The sequence below is a fragment of the Harpia harpyja genome, chromosome 1 (assembly GCF_026419915.1).
Source record: "Harpia harpyja isolate bHarHar1 chromosome 1, bHarHar1 primary haplotype, whole genome shotgun sequence".
NCBI classification, from domain to species: domain Eukaryota; kingdom Metazoa; phylum Chordata; class Aves; order Accipitriformes; family Accipitridae; genus Harpia; species Harpia harpyja.
Window position 1 is genome coordinate 28,870,941 of NC_068940.1, and position 21,913 is coordinate 28,892,853.

Below are 21,913 nucleotides of genomic sequence, written 5' to 3' on the forward strand. Positions count from 1 at the left end.
ACATCCAAGAACTTAAGAATTGCTGATTTTGATGGTTCTCATTGTGGAACAGAAATGGTCACAAGTTATAGCTACAAATGCATGAAAAACATTAAACCTGTTGATTGAATAGCATATCTATTTTAGTTTAGTTCTTATTTCAAACATTTGTTTAAATCCTTCATTGTGAATCAAAGCATCAGATTCTTATCTGCTGACATTACTGGACTGATCTTCTCAGATTCAACTGAAAACAGACATACTGGAAATAAGCTATTTATGAAACATACAGTTATGGTGATGTACCATGGGAATTTAATCATGTCAGATAATCTTCCCACAGGGAAAATGATAGATGGATTATTTAGTATAGACTGATATTTTGTCATTCCCCAGATAATTCCATTGTGGTTTTTATTATCAAGTGAACCTCTGTCTGTTACCGCTTCTATTTCTTACACCGTTTAGAAAAACACTCATAATTACCAGATATAAGACAGGTGGGGAAGATAACAAGCCCTTATCAGATAATCAGTGACTGGTTCCTCCATTTATTTTTGTGTGGTATGCCAAACCCCGTCTTCTCATTGCTCAAGCAATACTTAATTTTCGCACGAAGTAGAACAGCCACAGGGACTAAACGGACCCCGCTGCCAAATATATCCTTGCCTCTGAAGTCAAGGCTTTTTGTAGGCTCTGATCCTTGTTGATAAAAAAGAGAGATTGCAATGCAGGTATCCTGAAGTCCGGGTGTGCATTTCATTTCCAGATAAAAGGGAAGGCTGAGGGCTCCCTTTGTGAGTGGGATCAGGCACGGGCTGAGCATATCTGCTGAGCAGACACAGGGAGCGGGACAGGCAGAAAAGTATCTGCTCTGTAGATCTAGGCAGTTACCAGTATCCCAGTGTATGTATGACCTTCACCCACAAGTTAGGTCCTTTTGTGCTAAGGACTTTGCGGGGAGGGTCCCTAACCCAGAGCCTGTACCAGCAGGCAGCAGCTTGCTGCTGTGGATAACCAGGCAAGTAAATTAAAGAGGAATTTGATGGGGTGCCATGAAGTGGTAGGATAGTCACAAGCAGCCGCACCTAACAGTAAAGGGCAGCATGGGGAAAAGCATAAAGCCACCTTTTTGAAAAGCTTTCAGGAAGGGAGGGGGGTCTGCACTGCAAATGGATCAGGACCAGAGTTCAGCCTCTGGGAAGGGGGGGGGAGGTAAGCAAGCTGGAGCCAGACACAAGTTTTGAATGGGTCTGAAAACCTAACTGATTTTATGGCTGTGCAACACAGGGTGCCGAACCACTCAAAAACAGAGAGATTCCAAATGACGGTCTAAAAATGTAGGCAGTGTGCTAATATTTGTTGAGAGTAGAGGAAAGGAGAATTGACAGAAAACCAATGAGAGTCAATTATAGCAGTTTTGTAGAAGTGGACTGGCAGGAAAGACTATGACTTTAAGAAGACAAGCAGAGAGACACTTCAAGGTCTAGATGTAGCAGTCCATGTCTGGCAGGCCAGAACAATTAGTAGTGAGTTTTCAAATCTCACCATTTCAAAAGCCGTGCTGGCAATTTTTTCCAAGCTGTTACTAATCACATTGCGTGCTTCCCACCCCACTGGGATCTACTGAAATATTCCTAGAGACGTTACATGGTAACAAAAGAAAGGAAAGCGGTGCTGAGGGCTACTGAATGATCCATATTGTCAAACTCCGATTATGTGGCATTTATAAAAGGTGCCAATTATAATTTTGTATCAATTACCACCAGGGTTAAGAACAGTTCTCGTTATTTGTGATCACGCATTTGATAAATCCCGGAATGGCCAAAGCAAACACTGACTTGTGCAACTTAGGGTTTCTAGATCTTATTTTCATCTCGAATTCATTTTGGGCAAGCGCTGAGCTGAGAGCATCCTTCCGTAAAGCGAGGCGCGGAATTAAAATAACCCATCAGGCACGACGTCATCGTGCCGGAGCTCAAGGCGGGTAGGCCAAAACTCTCGCATTGCTCCGTGGTTTTCGCATAGCACGCGCAGATGCCGAATTTGCGCTGCTCCTCCTCCTCCTCCCCCGCCCGCCCCGCACCGGGCGCGCGGTCGGGGCGGGGCGGGCGGGGTCGGCGTAGCTTGCGAGAGCGAGGGGCGTGGTCTGAAGCGGGGGCGTGGCCGGCGGCTGGCCCCCGCCTCCCCGCCTCCTTCCTTCCGCGCATGCGCGGGCGGCCGGAAGCGGGGTGGGGGAAGACGGCGGTGATGGCGATGGCGGAGAAGTTCGACTCTCTAGAGGAGCACCTGGAGAAGTTTGTGGAGAACATCCGGCAGCTCGGCATTATCGTTAGCGACTTCCAGCCCAGCAGCCAGGCTGGGCTCAACCAGAAATTGTGAGGGGCCCGCCGCTCCGCCATCCCTGTTCGTTACCAGGCCGCGGGGCCTTGCCCCCGCCCCCCCCCCACCACACACCTCTCAGCCCCAGCCTGGTGCCTCAGGGTACCGGAGGCCCGGGCTGGCGGATCTGTCACCCTTCCGCCGTGGCGAAACGTGGGAGGAGCGGCAGGGGGTTTCGCCGGGATCGTCTTCGCTGGGTTTCGTGCCACTGGCCCCGCAGCCGGGATGAGGGTTAGCGCAGTACGGCCCTTTTTGGCTAAAACCGACCTGTTTTCTTCCTGCAGGAATTTCATGGTGACGGGCTTGCAGGATATCGACAAGTGCCGGCAACAGCTTCACGATATCAGTGTGCCCTTGGAAGTTTTTGAGTAAGTAACTTTGTACCTGGAAGGGCAGGTGCTGTACTCGGTGTGATTTGAGGTAGCATGTCTTCGCAGCATGGATATCTTCTCTGAGGGCTGCTTGTTTCTTAAACAACATCTTCTGAATGCCTCATGAAAATGTGAGCAGGCAGAAGAAGGTAAGAAGTACCTTCAACCTGTGAGAAGGCAGAAGGGTACAAGAAGTGATAAATTATACACCTGCTTTCAGATGTCTCTTGTTTGTTTGTTTTTGCTTTTTTAAAATTATATTGACTTTACATATGTAGCCAGTAATACAGATTCTGCCAAACCTTGTGATTTAGTAAGTAAGCTTTCATTTTGTAAATACACTTTTACACTAGGTTAGAATCAGGATTTAAAGTTGCAGGTGAAAATAAATTAGGCCAGTACTTAGGTGTTTAGTTTCAGTAGCTGCAGTCGTCTTGTTGGCAGAGAATTAGAACATTAAAAGCAAAATCATGAATGTAGAGGGAGAGCTATACAAGATGGCTTTTACGATATAGCTGACAAGTTAATTTACTAGTGTTTCTCGTAAGTCCAAATGTCACTGGTTTGCTATATTCTAGTGCGTTACTGATTATACAGGACTTTTTTCGGTTGGGCGTTCACTTTTTCTGTAAATCTGTGATGACAATCTTAAATGTTGGATTTTCTTTGTTCAGTGATGGAATTTCCTTCTGTCGGGCACTTATTGCAAAGCAAAAATACGCTTACAGGTTTGCTGATGCAGGTGTGTTAATTTTTACTCTTTGCTGTGGTATGTACGCTTGCTCCTCATCTTTGAATTGCTGGGTGCTGTATTTCTATGTGCTTATTGCTCACCATGTACTAAGCAAGCTGCTTTATGGTTAGTGCCCTTTCAATTGCTTTGAAAAGGACCATCTTTTGTCATTTGTGTACCTACTGCCTGCAAGGAGCTGGGTAGTTATAATTTTTGCTTGCTTTTAATACTTTTTTCGAAGCTCCAGGCTTTCTGGAAACAAAGATATAAAACAGCGTACCAAGACAGCTGTTTGCTGGCCACTGCCTAGTCCTCCTTGAGCTGTCTTTTTGAAAATGGCTGAGTTAACCTGTGTTTTTTAAAATGCACACTTCAGATAATAGTAGTAACAAAAAGGCAGCGAGGTGAATAATTCAGTACCTTGGAGAACATCCTAGTAGGAATATGATCATTTAGGCAGTATCTTTTCTATTTTCAGATACATAGATCAAGGCCGCAATCCTCAGCTTTACACTAAAGAGTGTCTGGAGCGAGCTTTGGCTAAAAATGAGCAAGTAAAAGGAAAAATAGACACAATGAAGGTAAGCCAGAAATAACGAAAGTACTAATGTAATAACATATTTGATAAGTTTTTACTTTTCTGTAAATATGGGGGGGGGGGGGGTTCACTTGTGCAGTTGTTAAATTCCCTTATTAGGTGATTTGTATTAGGAATTGCTCTGCATTGCAGTATCTTAATTGATGCTAATATAGCTTGTTCTGGAAAAGAAACTGGTAATTCATCTCACCGTTAGAGATGCAGATGTCACTATGATTTTATTTTGGTTAAAGTTGTATGTAGCATTACAGTTCTTTGTTTTGTTTTCATTTTGAATACTAGTGAGTACTTCACATTTACAGATCTGTAACTGTGATATGCGTAAATTTAGAAATAAGCAAAACAGAAGGGGTGTTTTTCCAGTCTTGAATGGATCTCAGAGTATTAAAATGTCAAACGTGCTATATAAGCATGGGTTAATCTTTATAAAATTACTTAAAATGTATGCAGTGTTTAGGGTTTTCTGAACTTGTACTTTCATCTAGTATGAACCTAAGTATTCTGCTATACTGTTTTTAACTGTTAGAATTACTGCTGAAAAACAGAGTCAGAAAAGGAAGTTTAGTGACATTTGAGAAAAGGCTGGCTGTGTTTCAGAACATTCTTTGGCTGAACTTAATATTAGTGTGGAGGATGGCAACTTGTGCTGCAGAATGTAGACATATCTCCATATGTTCTAAGCTTCTCTTTCTTTTGATATGCTCTGTGCTTGTAAAAGTTGTTGGAAGAATTATGTATTTCTAAGCCAGGTGTGAGTTCCTTTTTGGAGGTGGAGGGGATTCTGTATCAAATCAAGAGGACACGTCTTTATCAGCTTTGCTTAGTAAGGTCAGACAGATAACTGATGCACCAGAGTTTACCAGAAAGGTCCAACTACTTTGTATTTCTTAGGTGAAAATGCTAGTTAATTTATGGGAAATTAAAAGCATTTTAGTTTGCCTGGTGCTTTCCTAGCAGATTTCACTTGAGCATTTTCTGTGAATTTTGTAAACGTAACTTTCTGTGTTCGTGTGTGTGGTTTCAAGGAATTTTTTAGGTACCATTCTCTTAGGTCACTGAAATGTAGAACTGTGTTGTATACAGACATTCCTGTTCATCAGATAACATTGCTTGATGAAATCTAAATAAATTGTGCAGTTGATGTATGTACATTTTTTTTCTCTTTCCAGAAATTTAAAAGTCTGTTAATTCAAGAACTGACAAAGGTGTTCCCAGAAGACATGGCTAAGTACAAAGCTATTCGAGGAGAAGATCCTCCTCCTTAAGCTGGCCTTTGATAGCTCTAAAAATGTTAATTCCATAAACTGACACCACTCTATAAAAACACTGATTGGAGAGAGGAGGAACCAAAGCCGTCATAACAACTGTACTAAAAATGGCAGTGATGGACTGTAAAGGAGCTTGATGATTGCTGATGGCTCTGGTCTGAAGCTACTGAATCTTTCTGAAGACTTTTACTCAAAGATTGCAGTTGAAACTTCCTATGGTAATCTGTTCTTCTTTCCTGAAAGGTTTTGGAGATATAATTGCCTACAGGTCACCAATACATAGCATTTCCCACAAAGTACATTTCCAGAGCAAAAAATCTTGTTTTTTGTCTTCTGAAAAGTGTGCTCCAGGATTGTGGGCTCATCTGTTTTTAAGAGAAATGTATTTATTATACTTGATTATTTTTCAGTTGTAAACTACTTTTTTTTTTTTTTTTTTATTACAGTCCAAACAGTTGCCTGCTTTCATCTTGCCAAATTGTACTGAACAGGAGCCTGTCAAGGGCTGCAGTTTGCATGTGTCATGGTGAATTGCAGCCAAGAAAACCTTCAGATATTTTTGTTTTGTTCTATGAGCTGCAGTGCGGATAGCTGAGGATATAGAAAGTGAGCATATTTGGGGACTAGCTCCTCAACAGTGTTAATATTTTATGTAGTATTTAATGTAAGCTTTTGTTTAATTCTATTCATTTTCTGCAAGCAAGTTGTTGAATAAAAATTTGAAAAAAAATCTAACATTTTTCTGTTGTATGCTACTCTCTGCAGAATGAATTGAAAGCTGTGGAAAAATAGCGTATTCCGCAGTCTCACAGTGATAGAAATAAAATGTATATCAGAACTTGGCTGTTAAAAGTTTATATCTGAAGATAATGTCAACTTGGTATTTTGGTTTTGTGGGGAAAACCTCCCTCTTAGTACCCAAAGCAGGAGCTTTTGGGGATCAGGGATTGTCACCTGAAGCATTTCCGATCAGCTGTGAACTCATCTGTGAAATCTGTAACTGTTCGTGTGTGAGGTAGTCCCAACATAAAACAGCATATTGGGTTCACTACCCAGGGGCATAGTGCATGTGCAGAAGACTAGTTTTACGGTGGAAGCAAGAGGATGTCTTTCAATCTTGGGGATTTGTGAAACTTGAACTATTTGTGCTTACATTTGTCCTTCCAGATGTAACTTGACTTTTTTTGCACTAGCAAACAAATTTATTGTTTTGTTAACTTTTAGTGGCTGAACTTTGTGGTTTTGGGCAGGAGCTCCGAAACAGCACTATATGGATGTGCTCTGTAGCAGACCTACCTAGTCCATTAAAGACCTTAATGGGGATTTAGGTATCTTCACGTTGGTGCCATAGTTTCCATGCCTGAAGAACTGTCTGTGCTGTTATGTAGCTGAAGAAAAGCCCATCCATAATGCTAACCAACCCTATGCCTGACCAAGCTCTGGCATAACAAAGGGAAAAAGAAAAACAGAAAGCTAGGCATTCCTCCGTATTAGTTGTTTAAGACTTGTTACCTGGCAGTCTAAACTAATCTAGTTGCTGCCTGATATTATCCTGCCTTGCCCTAGCATGCACACTGGCTTTTTGTGGTATTTGCTCCACCGCTAATCACTCTCCCCTTCACAATGTTACTGTACTAACTTGGCAGAAAATGGCAATAAAGGAAAAACATGCCATGTTTGTGTTTTGCTTTGCTTGGATTGCCAGGTCCCTAGGAGCTGTTGAAGCAAGGCTTGTGACTGGCAAGTGGGATGTATACAGGGCATGAGCAAAGAAGGTAAGAGTATTTTTCAGGTATGTATAATGTGGTGGGCAGCAGAGCTTGAGAGCAATAATGTTGGCAGGAGGCAGGTGAAACTGTTTAAACAGTAATTGAGAGAGAACACTTACAGGACAAGAGGCCAGTAGATACTGGTCTGGATACTGGAGTATTCTGGCTCCTAGCGCTGATACAAGCTTGTGTGTCAGACTTGGTGGGGTAGCACACTTAAAAACTGGTGCTTCCAGGAAGTCTTATTTTTATTCCAAAATACTTTACTCTGGTTGTGCAAATTCTCTTAGAAATTCACATTAAAAAAAAAGGTTTCATATAGATAAATTGTCCTTGCTATTTGAATTTTTGTATCTGTAAACTTTTCAGGGTGAGTCTCCTAATTCTTTAGAACATCCTTGGTATTTTTAATTTTTGTAATGTCAACTTAGGAAAAAAAATGAATGCACTCTAGAAATCAAACGAAAACAAAACACCTAAGATTCCTCTGTAGAGCAAGCTGGCATTTTGTTTGAAAATAGACTTACTGGGGAAGCACTGGAACAGGTTGAACAGATAGGTGGTAGCATCTCCAACCATCTCTGGAGGTTTTGAAGGCTCGCCTGGACTAGGTCCTGAGCAGCCCGATCTAACGTAGCAGTTGGCTCTGCTTGGAGCAGGAGCTGGGCTAGGTGAACTCCAGAGGCTTTTTCCAATCAATATGATTCTGTGACTGTGATTCAAATAATATGGTTCGTAAGTATAAAAAGGATAAAGGGTAGGGGCTAAAATTGCTGAAAGAGAAATCTGGATTAGGCATTAAAAACCAATCTTATCATAAAGCTTGCAAAGCAATGGTATGTTGAGGAGGCATAGTTTCCATCAGAAGAACATCATTCATGAGACATTGATGTAGTTGATTGTATCTTAAAGCAGGGGGAGAAACAAGATGACTTCTTGAGGTTCGTTCCAGCCCATTTTTGACCATAGGATTTTGCCATTTGGGAAAAAAAAAATCCGTATGCATTAGCATAAAGTATTTCCTGAAGGAGAGCAAGGACAAGAGGCAGTGAACCTGAGTTGTAAGGAAGGAAATTTGATGGACAGAAGGAGTAAGTGCTTCCCTCTGAGACTGGTTTAGCACTGGAACAGGTTCTCAGAGTGGCTGCAGAATTGCTGTCCTGAGAGATTTTGCTATGTTGTCTGTACAAAGCTCTGAGCAATCAGACATAGATTAAAAGTTAGCCCTCCTTGGGGAAGGCAACTGAACTAGATAACCTGCAGAGGTCCCTTCCAACCAATATTTTTCTGTTTTCTATGATTCTATGATCTTACCTTCTCACAATGAAAGGTTTTTGACTACTCGGTCTCAACGCTGGTTTTTTGTTTTTTTTTTTTTGTTGCAGTATGCTGCAGATGATAGTAGGTATTTAACCAGTGCCAGGGACCTTTGCTTTTTTGTAGTGCAAATTGTGATTAGTACCTGTGCCTGTAGGTGAAGCACTGAAGAGGTGTTGCAAGAAGCTTTTTCATTTGCTTTTCAATGCGTTGGGTTATGAGCAAAAATGGTTTTAAAGATGTTTGGGATCAGAAACAGCTTAAAGTATATGCAAAGTCAAGTTTACTTTGAAACAAAGATGAGGCCTCTGGAGGAACTGAACGGTTGAGGTAATTCTGTCTGTGTGGTGCATCTTCATATATTTCTAAGCCTGCTGCATTTAGTGGGCATCTCTGTACCTGTTTCCAGTCCTCACGCTAACTAGGATTTCCCTGCTGGTAACTTTAGAGCCATTAATGTTGTTACGTAAGAGAAAGGTTTTCAACCAGGAGAGACTTTATCTTTTTAATTCTTTAGTTAAAAAATCAAATACTTAGTTTTACATTCTTCTTCCTCCTTTGATTCAACTCCTTTGCTGTGATGCCATTCAAAAACTTTTAGCTTATAATTTTTGGTTTAAACACCATATTCTAAAATGTAGTCATCATTTTTCAAATTAGTTTTTACACATATGGTTACTTTGAATTTTGGGCCTAGTGTATTAATTTATAACAATAGCAACAGCTGGTACTGTGAAAATACTATCACAGGATTTACATTCTAGATGTTCTGTGGAGATTAGCATCACATATGTCTCCATCAGTTGGCCCTGACCAGCTCTGTGTTGATCGGTTCAGAGCTAATGAGCTTAATATGGTAGGGCTTTTTTGTAATGTGTTCTTTCCATGTCTATATTCCATGCTGTACATTCCATAGAAACTAATAATGGATTAGTAGAGCTTATAATGTATGGATTTACTCCTACTGCTGATAGGAAGAGAAGGCGTGAGAAGGAGAGGGGCACTGTTACAGATTTGCTGGAAAGAGGATTTGTTCCTTGAATATAAAAACAGTGAACAGAATTCAAAATTTAACTTTCTGAATATTAAATATTTTTGTGCTGAAAAATTCCTTTCGTTAACAGAAAAAAACCAGGTTCTGTGTGGTGTTTCAATGCATCACAGCTGCCGTCTTCCTGCTATGCAGCTGAATCATTTCTCCACAACTCTGCTGCTTTCCACCTCTTAAGAGCACCAGCAGAGTTGGGCAAGATGAGGTATTTTTGGTAGAGGATGGTGAAAGAGAAACTCTGTTCTTAGAATCTGTGAATTTTCCGTGCTCTGGTGGGCTCAGTGTGGGAAGCCCTTGAAATTAGTTGAATTGTCTAGTAAGCATCCTTTTTGTCTATTCTCAGATACGGCCTTCGCCTCACTCCACAGGAATACTAATGTGCTTTTGCATTAGGCAGTCTCCTGTACCTTGTGGAAAAGGCTGTTCACTTTGCTACCGTTACAACCCATCATCATTCTAGCAATGCTGTACCCAGGACTCAGACTAAATCTATGCGTTTGATTTGTTTGTGAAGCATCATTCAGTTTTGGCCATGCTCTCCTGATATTGGCACTGCATTATGGATTTGGTTGTGCCTGCCCCAGGCGAGGCCTCGTGTGTTCTCTCTTCTCAATACTGTTAATGCTGTTACTGCAACATTATTAAAGTAGTTGAGTAAGTTGATTTTTGTAGAATGAACAGGAGTGGCAGAGGATTCTGAAAAATAACAACTCTCACACTTCCAAAACCAAAATCACAGTAGCGCCTAAGGTCTATTTTATAAAAATACAATATGATTTTTATTTTTTAATTTTATTCTATTTATCCCAATTAACAAAGTTTCTTCTATTCTGAATTCCAGTGTTTAACAATTAATTTATAGTATAAAGGGTAATATTTTCCTCAGGCTGTGCATTTCTTTCTGCGTCTTGCTTTCTCCTCCACCCACCCCATAAGAATTGTTACCCAATCCTACTTAGTGGGCGTTAATGAAGAATATTTTGCCAAAACAATATGAAGTATTCTTTTCTTTCCAAGTTTTGTGATGAACAAGTGGAACTTTTCAAAAAATTGTTTTGTCCCTTTTGGCCAGTGCATATTTTTTAGCTGCTTTTAGTCGTAGAAGTGTATCTGCTCCTGGCTTCTCCATGGCTTCTCTGGTGAGACCCCACCTGCAGTACTGTGTCCAGCTCTGGGGCCCCCAACATAAGAAGGACATGGACCTGTTGGACCGAGTCCAGAGGAGGGCCACAAAGGTGATCAGAGGGCTGGAGCACCTCTCCCTTGAAGACAGGCTGAGAGAGTTGAGGTTGTTCAGCCTGGAGAAGAGAAGGCTCTGGGGAGACCTCACAGCAGCCTGCCAGTGCTTAAAGGGGGCCTACAGGAAAGCTGGAGAGGGACTTTTTACAAGGGCATGTAGTGATAGGACAAGGGGTAATGGCTTTAAACTGAAAGAGGGTAGATTCAGATTAGATGTAAGGAAGAAGTTCTTTACTGTGAGGGTGGTGAGGCACTGGCCCAGGTTGCCCAGAGAGGCTGTGGCTGCCCCATCCCTGGCAGTGTTCAAGGGCAGGTTGGATGGGGCTTGGAGCAACCTGGTCTGGTGGAAGGTGTCCCTGCCCATGGCAGGGGGGTTGGAATGAGGTGATCTTTAAGGGCCATTCCAACCCAAACCATTCTGTGATTCTATGGTTATGAGAACTACCTCCACAAGCTCCTCTTCTGCGAGGGAGGGTGAGCAAGGGAGATGGAGCAAAATGTAGCTGGGCTCCGGCAAGCACATGGGTATGTTCTCTGCAGTGCATAGCTGTGGCTTTTCCAGAATGAAACCCAGGTCTGACAGGCTGGCTCTGGGGCAGTCCAGCCCTGGCCAGATCCTCTTTGATGGCCTTGGTCAGCCCTAACCTTTGGTGGTAAATAAGGGCTTGTTTTTCCCATGCAGTTTCTGCAGCTAGGTTTATGAACTGAGTTATGCCTGTCAGCAGCCAGCTGAACCCCCACCGGGGCTCTGGCAGCAGCCTTGACCACAGCTGAGCAAAACAGCTCTAAAGTGATAAGTCATCAGGATGCTGGAGCAGGGTTCTGGTCATGGTGGTCCATACAGGGAGTGACACAGTCAGAGGCTGTTGGTGAGAGCTAGGGTATTCTAACTGCGGAACAGCTAATGCCTGCTGGGTAAGTGCCTGAGTGGGCAGTGAAGATTAGCTGCATCTGGCTGATAAATCACCATAGCCCTGCCCCATCCCCTCTGAACGGTTTGGGGAGCTGGCGTCACCCTGGGAGATGTTAAGAAGGCTGAAGGTCTGCAGTCTGCCTCTGCATGCCGGCCATAGCTTCCTGCAGGATTTAGAGCTCAGCCTGGAGCGGTGGGGGAGCCGCGGTGGGGCAAGCACTCCACAGCCACAGGGCCCTAAAAATGTGTGAAATGTCTGCTCCATGAGTGTATAATTTGTTATCATTGTTGTTTGTTAGTTAATAAAATAAGTACCCTATGCTGGCCACAGTGAACATAGTTACCCCCCTAACACTGAAGTCCATGCTTGCTGATGCGAGGAAGGTCCCAGACTTCCTGGGCTCAGAGAGGTGTGATTTATAGACAACACAGGGACCATATACTTCCTCCGCATATCTAGGTGGTCATGGTAAACATGGTGACTGGGATAGTTAGTGGAGATAGAGGATTGGGGAATGGTACTCTTTATAGGCGACATAATCATGGGATCCCAGCAGCGTGTGTTTCGTTGGGTGTCTGGCTGTGTGAGAAAGTGCTTTTTTTTTTTTTGCTTGGGGGATATATACATCAATAATAATAATAACAACAAAACTAAACAGAAAAAAACCCACTAAACCATCAAGTTACATGTTCTGCTCAGCTCGTTCTACATTTGAAACACTTTCTTATTCCATTTTTTTATGCTTGCTTCACTTACTGTTTCTAGGCTAGCCATGCAACATACTATTATTACTGCTACTGCCCCAAAGAGTCTGTATTTAGCATAATATAGAAGAGAGGTAACTATTGTAATTTATGCATGTGTTAGGGAAGAAAAGGTAGCCACAATAAGTGTATTTGGAATTTTATTTAAAAATAACATCAAAATAACATCAGTCAGTCAACAAAGCAGCTAAAATAATTAAAGGGCAATACAAATTTATCTAAAAGGAAGGTATGAAAGCCTGTGAGCATTCAGAATTTCAAGTGTGTCCTTAAATTTTAGTAAGCTTTTGAAAATAAAAGGTAGTATGTAATTACAGGTAAATGCTTATTTTTTTAAGCCACTATCCTTATTATATATACTATGAAATGAGGATATATTAGATAATGCTGCTGGGCACGCACTTCTTTAAGATAGACAGTGTGGTCCTGTACTCCATTTAGAATAAACAAAGACAGTATAAAATTCTTTGTTCAGGCTTGAAAAGAAACCAATCAAGAAGGTGCAAGGGCTTTTACTGCAACCTATTAAGGTTCAGCATCCTCTCTGTCCCCTTTTCTACTGAAAGTAGAAGCAGTTGGGTACCCAGCCTTCCCTCATCCTTGAAACCTCTTTTTGCTTGAACCTCCCTATGAAGAATGCCTAATGTAAAGCTGTGATGTCTAACAGGTAAAGAGATACCTGTTATGGGAGATACGGTGCTACAGCTGATCAGCTATTTTTGTATATCTAACCCATAGCTCTCACTAGGTTTTTTTCATGCAGACCAAGGCACTTCCATTGTTAACCAGTTCTCAGAATAAGACAAAGCACCAGTGCACCTGAAGCAGTCTGTTACTCTCATAGCATTCAGATGAGAGTTTCTTGATGCAAAAAAATCTTTCTAGGCAGAGCATTTTGGTTTTCATTGATTGACCTTTCTAATTCATTGGGTTGATAAAGTACTGCTAAGTGGTGGTAAGGGTTTGATGATTTCCCAAATATTTTATACTGTGATGTTTTTATAAATTACTTTCTTTGATGAATGCCATTCCCAAGTGATTGAAAGTGCTTATTGTATGATTCTAGTAAAGTTATCCCAGGTACTCTGTAAACTCATCTTTGACTCTCCTATGATCATAGAAACAGAGAAGATAAACCATGCAATCTATTTCTTTTTGCCCTGAGTGATCTTTGAGATTTTAACTGGATCAGTTAAAAACTACTAACTGAACTTGCATTTTTACTGAAACCTCTCTAAATCTATGTATTTAAGAGGTAAATTATATAAACAAAGATTTAAAAAATGTGTAAGAAGTGTCCCAAATACTGAGCTTAACAGCATGTTAATAAAAGAGAAATATTACTGCCAAGGATATTTCTGGATTCTCCTGTTTCAACACAAAGGTATTTCTTTCTTTACTGTGATTAATAGCTGTAGCATTTCTGGGCAGTTGCCAGATGTCCTTCCAGCTCTGCAGGGCACAGAGTCAAGGTGAAATGAGTATCTGCCCTGCTCTGAGAACACTCTGTTTACTGCATGTACTTCAATTACTTCCCTATGCTTAAGATCCTTCTGTATACTTTCTTAATTAAAATAATGGAGGAGCACACATTACAAGATAGTTCTGTAACAGCTCTTGCAATACTGTTAATTCAAATCAGGAATCTGTATTTTCTGTATTGTGACGTATTTCATACTGAGAACTACATTGTATTTAGTCTCAACAAGATGTGATGGAGGCAGTAAGAAGGAAACATCTTTCTGCACAGTATGAAAAGTTTCAAAACAATTCCTTCTCTTCTCCTAAAAGAAAAGTCCCTTTATGTGCTAAGAAATAGCACATAATATTCGCATTCCTAAAGATCTGACGGGAATCTAATTTACTTGCTATTTGTAATTTGGCCATTATATTAAACAAACTTCTCCAAATATTCCTCAAAGGAAGAGGAAGCTACTTTTATATATAATCTGGGAAAAGGCGATTCAAAATTATTGTCATATTGCATTATTGTCATATTGCATTAGTTACTTTGTGGGAATCTGGGCCATACTTACATCACTTCTGCTGCAAAAATAGCATTTACACTTTATTTTAATTGTTGACATTCATAAACTTTTATTTGGAATGTTGTTAAGGACCCAAAATTCCTGTGATTATATAGATGTAATGATATATACCAAGCTACTTCTGTACTGTCATGAAAATCTTCAGTCCTCGTCAGTAAAAAAAAAAAAAGCTGCTTATAATTGTCACCGAAATCACTGGTAGGTGCCATTTTTGTAGGCAAAATGTTTTACCCGTAGGCACCTTAGAAACACACTGCTGAAGTAAGAGATTACAATTTAAATATGTAAGAAATTCCATCTTCAAGCTTATTATTTGATTCAAAGTATTATTACCTTTTAAATAATAGACTTATCTATTCTTTTATTACATTTGACCAATACTTTTTTGAGAGATTCTCTTACATGGTCAAAGCCCAAGACCCAAGAAGTTTCAGCAGGCAAAAATGGCTTTGAAAAGATCTCTTATCAAACATGAGACATTACTTGGTCTAAGACTATTTAATATAATTTAACACATTACACAACACATCGCAGAAGACACATAGCTTCATAGATGCACTATTTCCTTGGACAGGCTTTCTGCTTTTATGTAAATGAACTTCTTGGGGTTGCTCAGTGTACGTGTAAGCTCTGTCATCTCTAGAGGTTGATATTCATGGTTGCAAAGCATTAAGATTGCAAGAAAAATCTAATTTGCTGCTCAGCAATGATGCTCTATTTTGATCAAGTGGAGGGGAAAGAACCATTATGATTGCATGTTGGAACTCACTGAGATTATGATGAAAGCAAAAGAAAGGAAGTAATTAGTAAAAACACTTCTCATTTATTGGGCTTCAAATTTTACAAATCAATCGGTTACAAAGCTTATAATGGAAATGTTGCTGTTACCTTCGTTACTGAGGAACACAAACAGCCTGAAGAAACACAATAGACATGTGTGAAGAGAGGATTCCCAGGCAGAGAAAACTAGGACTCAGAACAATGCAGCAGTACACAGGTGACTGTGTGCTCCCCTAGCCTCCACTGATTTAGGATGTAGGGACATCCTCATCCTGATGTATATTACCTTTGAGCTTTGTAAGTCTCACTGGATTATTTTTTTTTTCTCCATGAATTTGGTGGGCTGCACTTTGAACCCCCTTAAACTTTAACATCTATAAAATCTCATGGCAAGGAGTTCCAGTTCATATTTGCATTCTGTGAAGAAGTGTCTGCTCCCGTTTGTTTCAAATCAGCCATCCACTAATTTAATTCTTAGCTCTTGCACTAGAAGAGATAGGCAACAGGCATGTCCTGTCTCTGCTCTTCGCATCACTTGTGGTTACATAGATTACTGTAATATTCCCTTCCCAATCACCTTTTTTCCAGGCTGAAGGCTACTTTGTTTAGCTGCTCCTCATACGGAAGCTGCTTTGTACTTCAGATCATACTTGCCACTCTTCTCTGAACTGTTTCCAATTTTCATTGCTGTCTTTTTAAAACCAGAGATTCTTTAAGATTCTTTAACAAGGGATCTTGTTGAAGGCCATCAGGGAATCCAAACAGAGTTCATCTATGCATCATCGATGTCCAAAAACTCACATACACCTTTAGAGAACTCCAACAGCCTTCCCTGTATGTATGTAAAGCCTTCCCTATACCAAAAGCTGTCTCAGCTTTTCTCTAATACCTACTTTCCCTAATATATAATCTTGCTTTTGCTGTTCCTGGATGATTGAAAAGTTCTTCTTTATCATTTCAGGATTAAAAATGTAGTTGGGCAAGTCAGATTCCTGTCCTAGAAAGATTTCTGCACACACTTTATTTATCCAGAACCATGCCATTTAAGGAAAAGACAATGTACGCAGCTTTTAAACAAACATTTGCATAAAGTATATGCCAGGTCAGGGTTCATATATAAAATCCTCCAATATTTTTTCAGAGGATGAAATTACCTTTTGTCAACATCGATAGACTGTTTTAAAATCCTCTTTTATATTTGATGGCAAGGGACAACAAGGAGCATTTTCTTCTTCTTTGCTGCATCAGGTACATGTGCTTTTTAGGAGTAAATTTTAAACTGAGAGATACAAAGACATCCTCCTTTGCCTAGGGATCCTCCAGCATAAAATCACATTGCTTTGTCAAAGTCCTCTTGCCATGGATATAAAATTAGGCTTGCCTTGAAAACAGCTTGATAGACCAAGTTTTAATATTGTATCATGTTAACTCACCCCTGTAAACCACCTGGGAACTAGATCAAATGCATTTTGAAAAGGACAGAAAAAGGAATGTCTATCTCACAGCTTTGGCATTGCCTTTTCTTACCTATACTTATCTATACTGCACTCTGGGGCTGTTCAAGTAAACACAGACACATTTAAACGAATATGTAAATTTGCACCATATCGTACTGTACATACCATACTGTACTGAAATTTTCTAATGTAAGAACCTGGGAGCCTTTTTTTGAACTATAATTCTATATTTTATAATAATTTATATTTTTATAAGTGAATATATATATTTTGTGCAGTAGTATTGCACATTGATCCAAAAGCTCTGGTCATATTGTAGCTCCATTAGCTGTTAACAGCTGCTTTCTTTACTCAGTGCTTTAGTAATTTCATACAGATCAAAGCTACAGCACAAGAGAGCTATTAAAAATTGAAGTGAATTATAACAATTTTGCTAGTCTGTTTTCTGCAAGTGATCTGGTACACTGAACAGCTAGAAAACTGCAGAACAGCTTCCATACAATTTTGTCCAGTTATCAGTAGAATAAGAGGGGGTTGAAGACAGTCCTAATAATCAAATACATGGTTAATTGGATATGTAATTCCCTTCACAGAAGGCATCCTCAAGACTTATCAATAATTATAAATTACTGGAGCTGATTTATCTTCTGGGCATAGCAACAGAAAAAAGTATTGCACAGGCAGCAGTATTTGGGGAGAGGTGATATTAATTTGAAGGACAGGCAAAAAGGTTACTGATCCATTTTTATAGTAGTTGTCTTTGCAGTAGTTCTGAGGCAGCATCAGAAAGGGTAGGATGAAAGATTTAGATTTGCCTGAAGAACTGACAATATTATCCCATTCTTCCATTGGTCTGAATTGACTCCGTATGGTAGAATAAAAATCTTGTTTAATTTGCAGCTTTTGCAACACCTGTAGAGCCCAGGGACCTGAGTGCATGCATTGATTTACTGCCTGTTTCTTGTTTAGGCGCACTGACCAGCAAATTGCTTGCTAATTTCAAAGGGCCAGTGTGTCTTAAAGGAAGATGCTGCCCCATCGCTGCGGAAAGAATATGCAAATTGATTGGATTTTTTTTATACAGTTGTAACTCTTTTACAAGACCACCATTTAGTACTACTGAAACCAAGATAAAAAAATTACAAAACCAGAGTGACTACAAACATTAAACCAAAAGAATTAGAAAGAAGATAAAGAAGCTTTAAAAAAATGCTTACATATAAGGCCAGAAGATACTAGATCATCTTACCAGCCTTACTAGATTCCTGCAAAATTCTTAATGTTGGAGACCATAAAGTTTCACTCAGGCATTCTTAGACTAAGTTATAAAACTTGAGCTAGGTTAAAACATTTCACTAGAAATCAGGCAAAGGCCAAAAGTAGGTGTTAGACACAGTGGTTCTGATGTAACTTGAAAACTAAACCTTCGACCCCCAAATTTATAAGCAAGCTATATCAGTTATGTACCTGATCTGAGCTACAAAAGCAATGATTCACCATATCCAGTGTTTTCTCTCTGCAAGCAACTGATCCACGTTGCTAAAGGAAGGCAGGAACAAAGGCAAAACTGTAAGAGAATAAGTCTTGTTAATGGCATGCTGGGAATAGCCTGTGAGGGACAGAAGTCCATCCTGATGTCCCTGTCAACATCCCGGATAAACACGTTAGCTGCAAAATATTCTACTTGCAGATATGCACATGTAAAGCCCAGGTGCTGTGAGCAGGCATGTCAGGCTGCGCATTCACCGAGGGGCCCTGTAGTGTTCTCACGGTCCTGTCTGCAGGTACGTGTTCCCACAGCATCCTACCTCTATCAGGAAGAGGCCCCGGTGCGGTCTGAGTCTGCCATGTATACACCCTGTACAGTAAAATTCTCCTTGGTGCTCATTTATGTGAAGCAGCATTTCAAAACTGAAATGCTTACTTACTGCAGAGATAAACCACCAACCCACTGTCATCAAGAAAACAACAGGAGTGAGGGCAGAGCATCTCCAAAGAGCAGTGCAAATACTAATTTTCACGATATTACTGTGGCAAGTGCATTTCAAATTGCAGAATTATAAAGTGAATCATTGTCACAGTTTAACTCCAGCCAGCAACTAAGCTCCACGCAGCTGCTCACTCACTTCCCCCCTGCCCACCCAGTGGGATGGGGAGGGAATCGGGGGGGGTGGGGGGGTGGAATTTGTCGGTTGAAATAAGAACAGTTTAGTAGGACAGGAAGGAAGAAAATAATAATGATGATGATGATAATAATAATAATAAATAATGTAATAAAATTACAATACTAATAATAAAAGAATTGGAATATACAAAACAAGTGCTGCACAATGCAATTGCTCACCACTCACTGACTGATGCCCAGTTAGTTCCTGAGCAGTGATCCCTCCCAGGCCAACACCCCCCAGTTTATATACTGGGCATGACGTCACACAGTATGGAATATCCCTCTGGCCAGTTTGGGCCAGCGTTCCTGGCTGTGTCCCCTCCCAACTCCTTGTGCCCCTCCAGCCTTCTTGCTGGCTGGGCATGAGAAGCCAAAAAACCCTTGACTTAGTCTAAACGCTACTTGGCAACAACTGAAAACATCAGTGTGTTATCAACATTCTTCTCATGCTAAATCCAAACCATAGCGCTATAACAGCTACCAGGAAGAAAATTAACTCTATCCCAGCCAAAACCAGGACAATTAGAAACATAAACATAGGCCACAGGTGGAGGAAATGTAGGAACCAGGCTCCAGCTGCCTCCATACCTGTTCCTCAGGTAGACTAGAAATGCTTTACATATACAGCACAGATAATCAGAAAACATCCCAGCCTTAAACTGAAAGAGCGCTGAGCTGATAAAGATCACAGAATATTTTGAAGCAGCATTAGCTTGCAGAGCTGCTCAAATCCATTTCATTCAGGCTGTGTTAAAATTAATTTTAATGCATTTTAGCAAGTGTGTCAAAAGAATTCTGAGGGTAGAAGTCCACTGATACAAATCACTCACCAGACCCAGAGTGAACGGTTTTACAGTCTGGCTCATAAAAACAACTTTTCTCTATTTAGCAGATGACCCAGCAACCAATTTTCTAGAGCCATTGCAATTGCATACCATGAAAATTACAGGTTATGTTCAAGAAAGGGTAGACACCAGAAGAACCTTTGGGCATTTGCTCCACTTTCTGCTGAGCAGCTTTGGTCGCAGCTTTCTGAGCATTGTATCTCATTTACAAGGTGACCCAGAACACAAAACCTTTTAATTAGCCTGAAAATCCAACCTGCTTTATATACATGCCTGTCAGCCCCCTTGCCTTCTGCTGCCCTTCGTTGCTATGGCAGCACTCTCCCAACAAAGAAGAGTATCTTGCAGAAGGAGAAAAGCATAGCCAAGATGCTCAGAGCTTTTGCATGCAGTCGCATAAATATTCATGATGCAACTGTGTGCTTAAGAGCTGCTCTTTGAGTAAGTTCTAGGGCTGTTGCTCACCCTCAATAACACTCAGAAGAAACTTTTCCTTATTAAAAAAAATAAACAAATCCCCAGGTAGACTGCAAATGTTAAATCGCCTTCCTTCCCCAAATAGCAGTTGAGAAGTGCCAAGTGAGGACATTGCTGTACAAAGAAAAATAAACCAGGTGCTTGACCAAGGTAAATCGATCTGTTGAGATCTGTAAAACCTCTCCACTTTTTACTAGTTGACAATTTTCATTTGGCCCATTGTATTGATGGTACAATCAAAAGCAGAATCATTTTAACTGATGAGAAGTTATGTAACGGTCTCGGTATTACTATTAAGTACGTGGTACAGATTTATTATATGATACAGATCACAAAAAGACTTAAATAGATATTTACATCTGCAAGTATCTTAAACTGTTGATCCTCTTTTAAATAATTTCCCCTCTTATCCTGTGTGGCTTTCTCTATGGCATCTTTCTTCATGTCACTGAATTATTTTGTTTATCTTGAGGTGGTAGAGCAACCTTCAAAATGTCCGAACACACTTTGTCAACTATCCCAGCACTACAAACTGGGAATTGTAAATTATTTTAATATGTCATCATTTAAAAAAAAATAGTAATCTGGGATGGTTTCAACAGCATTTTTTGAAATAGTTAACATCTATGCTGACCAGGACTCATTTTAGCTCATAAATCTCAAAAGCATCAAACAAGATGCTGTGCCCTTAGCAGAACACTGATTACTGTAATATGTCTTTCTGTCATATACTGACAGAGATGCAGATACAAAAAAAAGGAGACCTGGAGTGGTAGGGATCAGCTTCAGGTTTGGTGACATTAAAACATCTCAGGGAAAGGGGAAAAACTGAGGAAGGAGGCTGGGTATCCAAATTTGGATTAAGGATTTTGTATTTCTTAACTAGTGTATGAAAATGTTAGTGGCAGGCTACTGTCAAGTGAAAGCGTGAGAAGTACTATATCACTACAAAGTAAATTTTGGTTTCCTCTAAGTAATACAGAGTAGACTGTAATTCATTCTTTAAATGACAAAATTTACTTAATCTTGAAATGAATAACTATTACATAGTTGCTTAGCAACTCAGACAATACTAACATCCTTGGCCAGGTGGTATTGAGTTCCTTTTCTGAATTTCTGACAGTATCTTTCCAATCGTTTAAAGGTCTGTAATAGCTTCCTAGCCTCTTATGCTTTAAATCCAAGGCTGTCCCCTTCTGTTTCTCCGCACAAGAGAGAGCCTTGATTTAGGGGAAGTGATTCCATAGAATTGAAAGCTATAATATATTTGACATACTTGTATGTCGCTATAGTCTCTTAGAACCATTTATGGGGAAATGCAGCTGATTTCTGTTTTCATTAAGTAATTTGGTTAATTTTCATTGATTTTTTCCCCTGGTCTTTGTCCTGGACCAGACACATTGCTGATGTGAATGGGATAGGGAAAGGGGAGTTCATATGGTACAAGAGTAAACTTCCCTTCCATGCTGTGTTCCAGGAAGACGTGAAGGCACTTGGAGCGAGCCTGGTGAAGGGCCACCATGACGGTCATGTGGCTGGGGCTGGCCAGAGGGATGGATCTGGCTTATCCTGGAGAAGAGAAGGCTAAGAAGGAATCTAACTGCTGTCTTAGAGTAACTAAAACTGGGTTATAGAGAACATTGCACCAGACTCTGGTCGGATCTGCACAGTGAAATGACAAGAGGAAACTTTTCCAGCAACAAGGTGCAACAAGAGAAACGCCAGTGACGTGTAAGGAAGCAATTCTTCCATGG

The 21,913-nt window shown here is 40.4% G+C and overlaps 1 protein-coding gene across 3 annotated transcripts; it reads left to right on the forward strand.

Moving 5' to 3' along the window:
* The first annotated feature begins 2,172 nt into the window (after positions 1-2,172).
* On the forward strand, positions 2,173-21,912 carry MED10 (mediator complex subunit 10). 3 transcript variants are annotated; one of them, XM_052782201.1, is made up of 7 exons: positions 2,173-2,357; positions 2,646-2,729; positions 3,944-4,046; positions 5,233-5,549; positions 5,778-5,937; positions 7,037-7,106; positions 21,555-21,912. In XM_052782201.1, exons 1-4 carry the CDS (start codon positions 2,188-2,190, stop codon positions 5,326-5,328), a joined length of 453 nt encoding a protein of 150 aa, XP_052638161.1. In that variant the 5' UTR covers positions 2,173-2,187; the 3' UTR covers positions 5,329-5,549; positions 5,778-5,937; positions 7,037-7,106; positions 21,555-21,912. The 3 variants fall into 3 exon arrangements, with proteins under 3 accessions (XP_052638161.1, XP_052638170.1, XP_052638151.1); XM_052782210.1 differs by lacking the exon at positions 5,778-5,937; XM_052782191.1 differs by lacking the exons at positions 7,037-7,106; positions 21,555-21,912 and having other exon boundaries at positions 5,778-6,169.
* The last annotated feature ends 1 nt before the right edge of the window (position 21,913 follows it).

Bases quoted from the DNA above. Each gene is read 5' to 3' on its own strand.
- MED10 (XM_052782201.1), top strand. From the start codon at position 2,188: ATGCGCGGGCGGCCGGAAGCGGGGTGGGGGAAGACGGCGGTGATGGCG. The intron at 2,730-3,943 runs GTAAGTAACTTT...TTCTATTTTCAG, and splicing joins GTGCCCTTGGAAGTTTTTGA to ATACATAGATCAAGGCCGCA. The intron at 4,047-5,232 runs GTAAGCCAGAAA...TTCTCTTTCCAG, and splicing joins GAAAAATAGACACAATGAAG to AAATTTAAAAGTCTGTTAAT.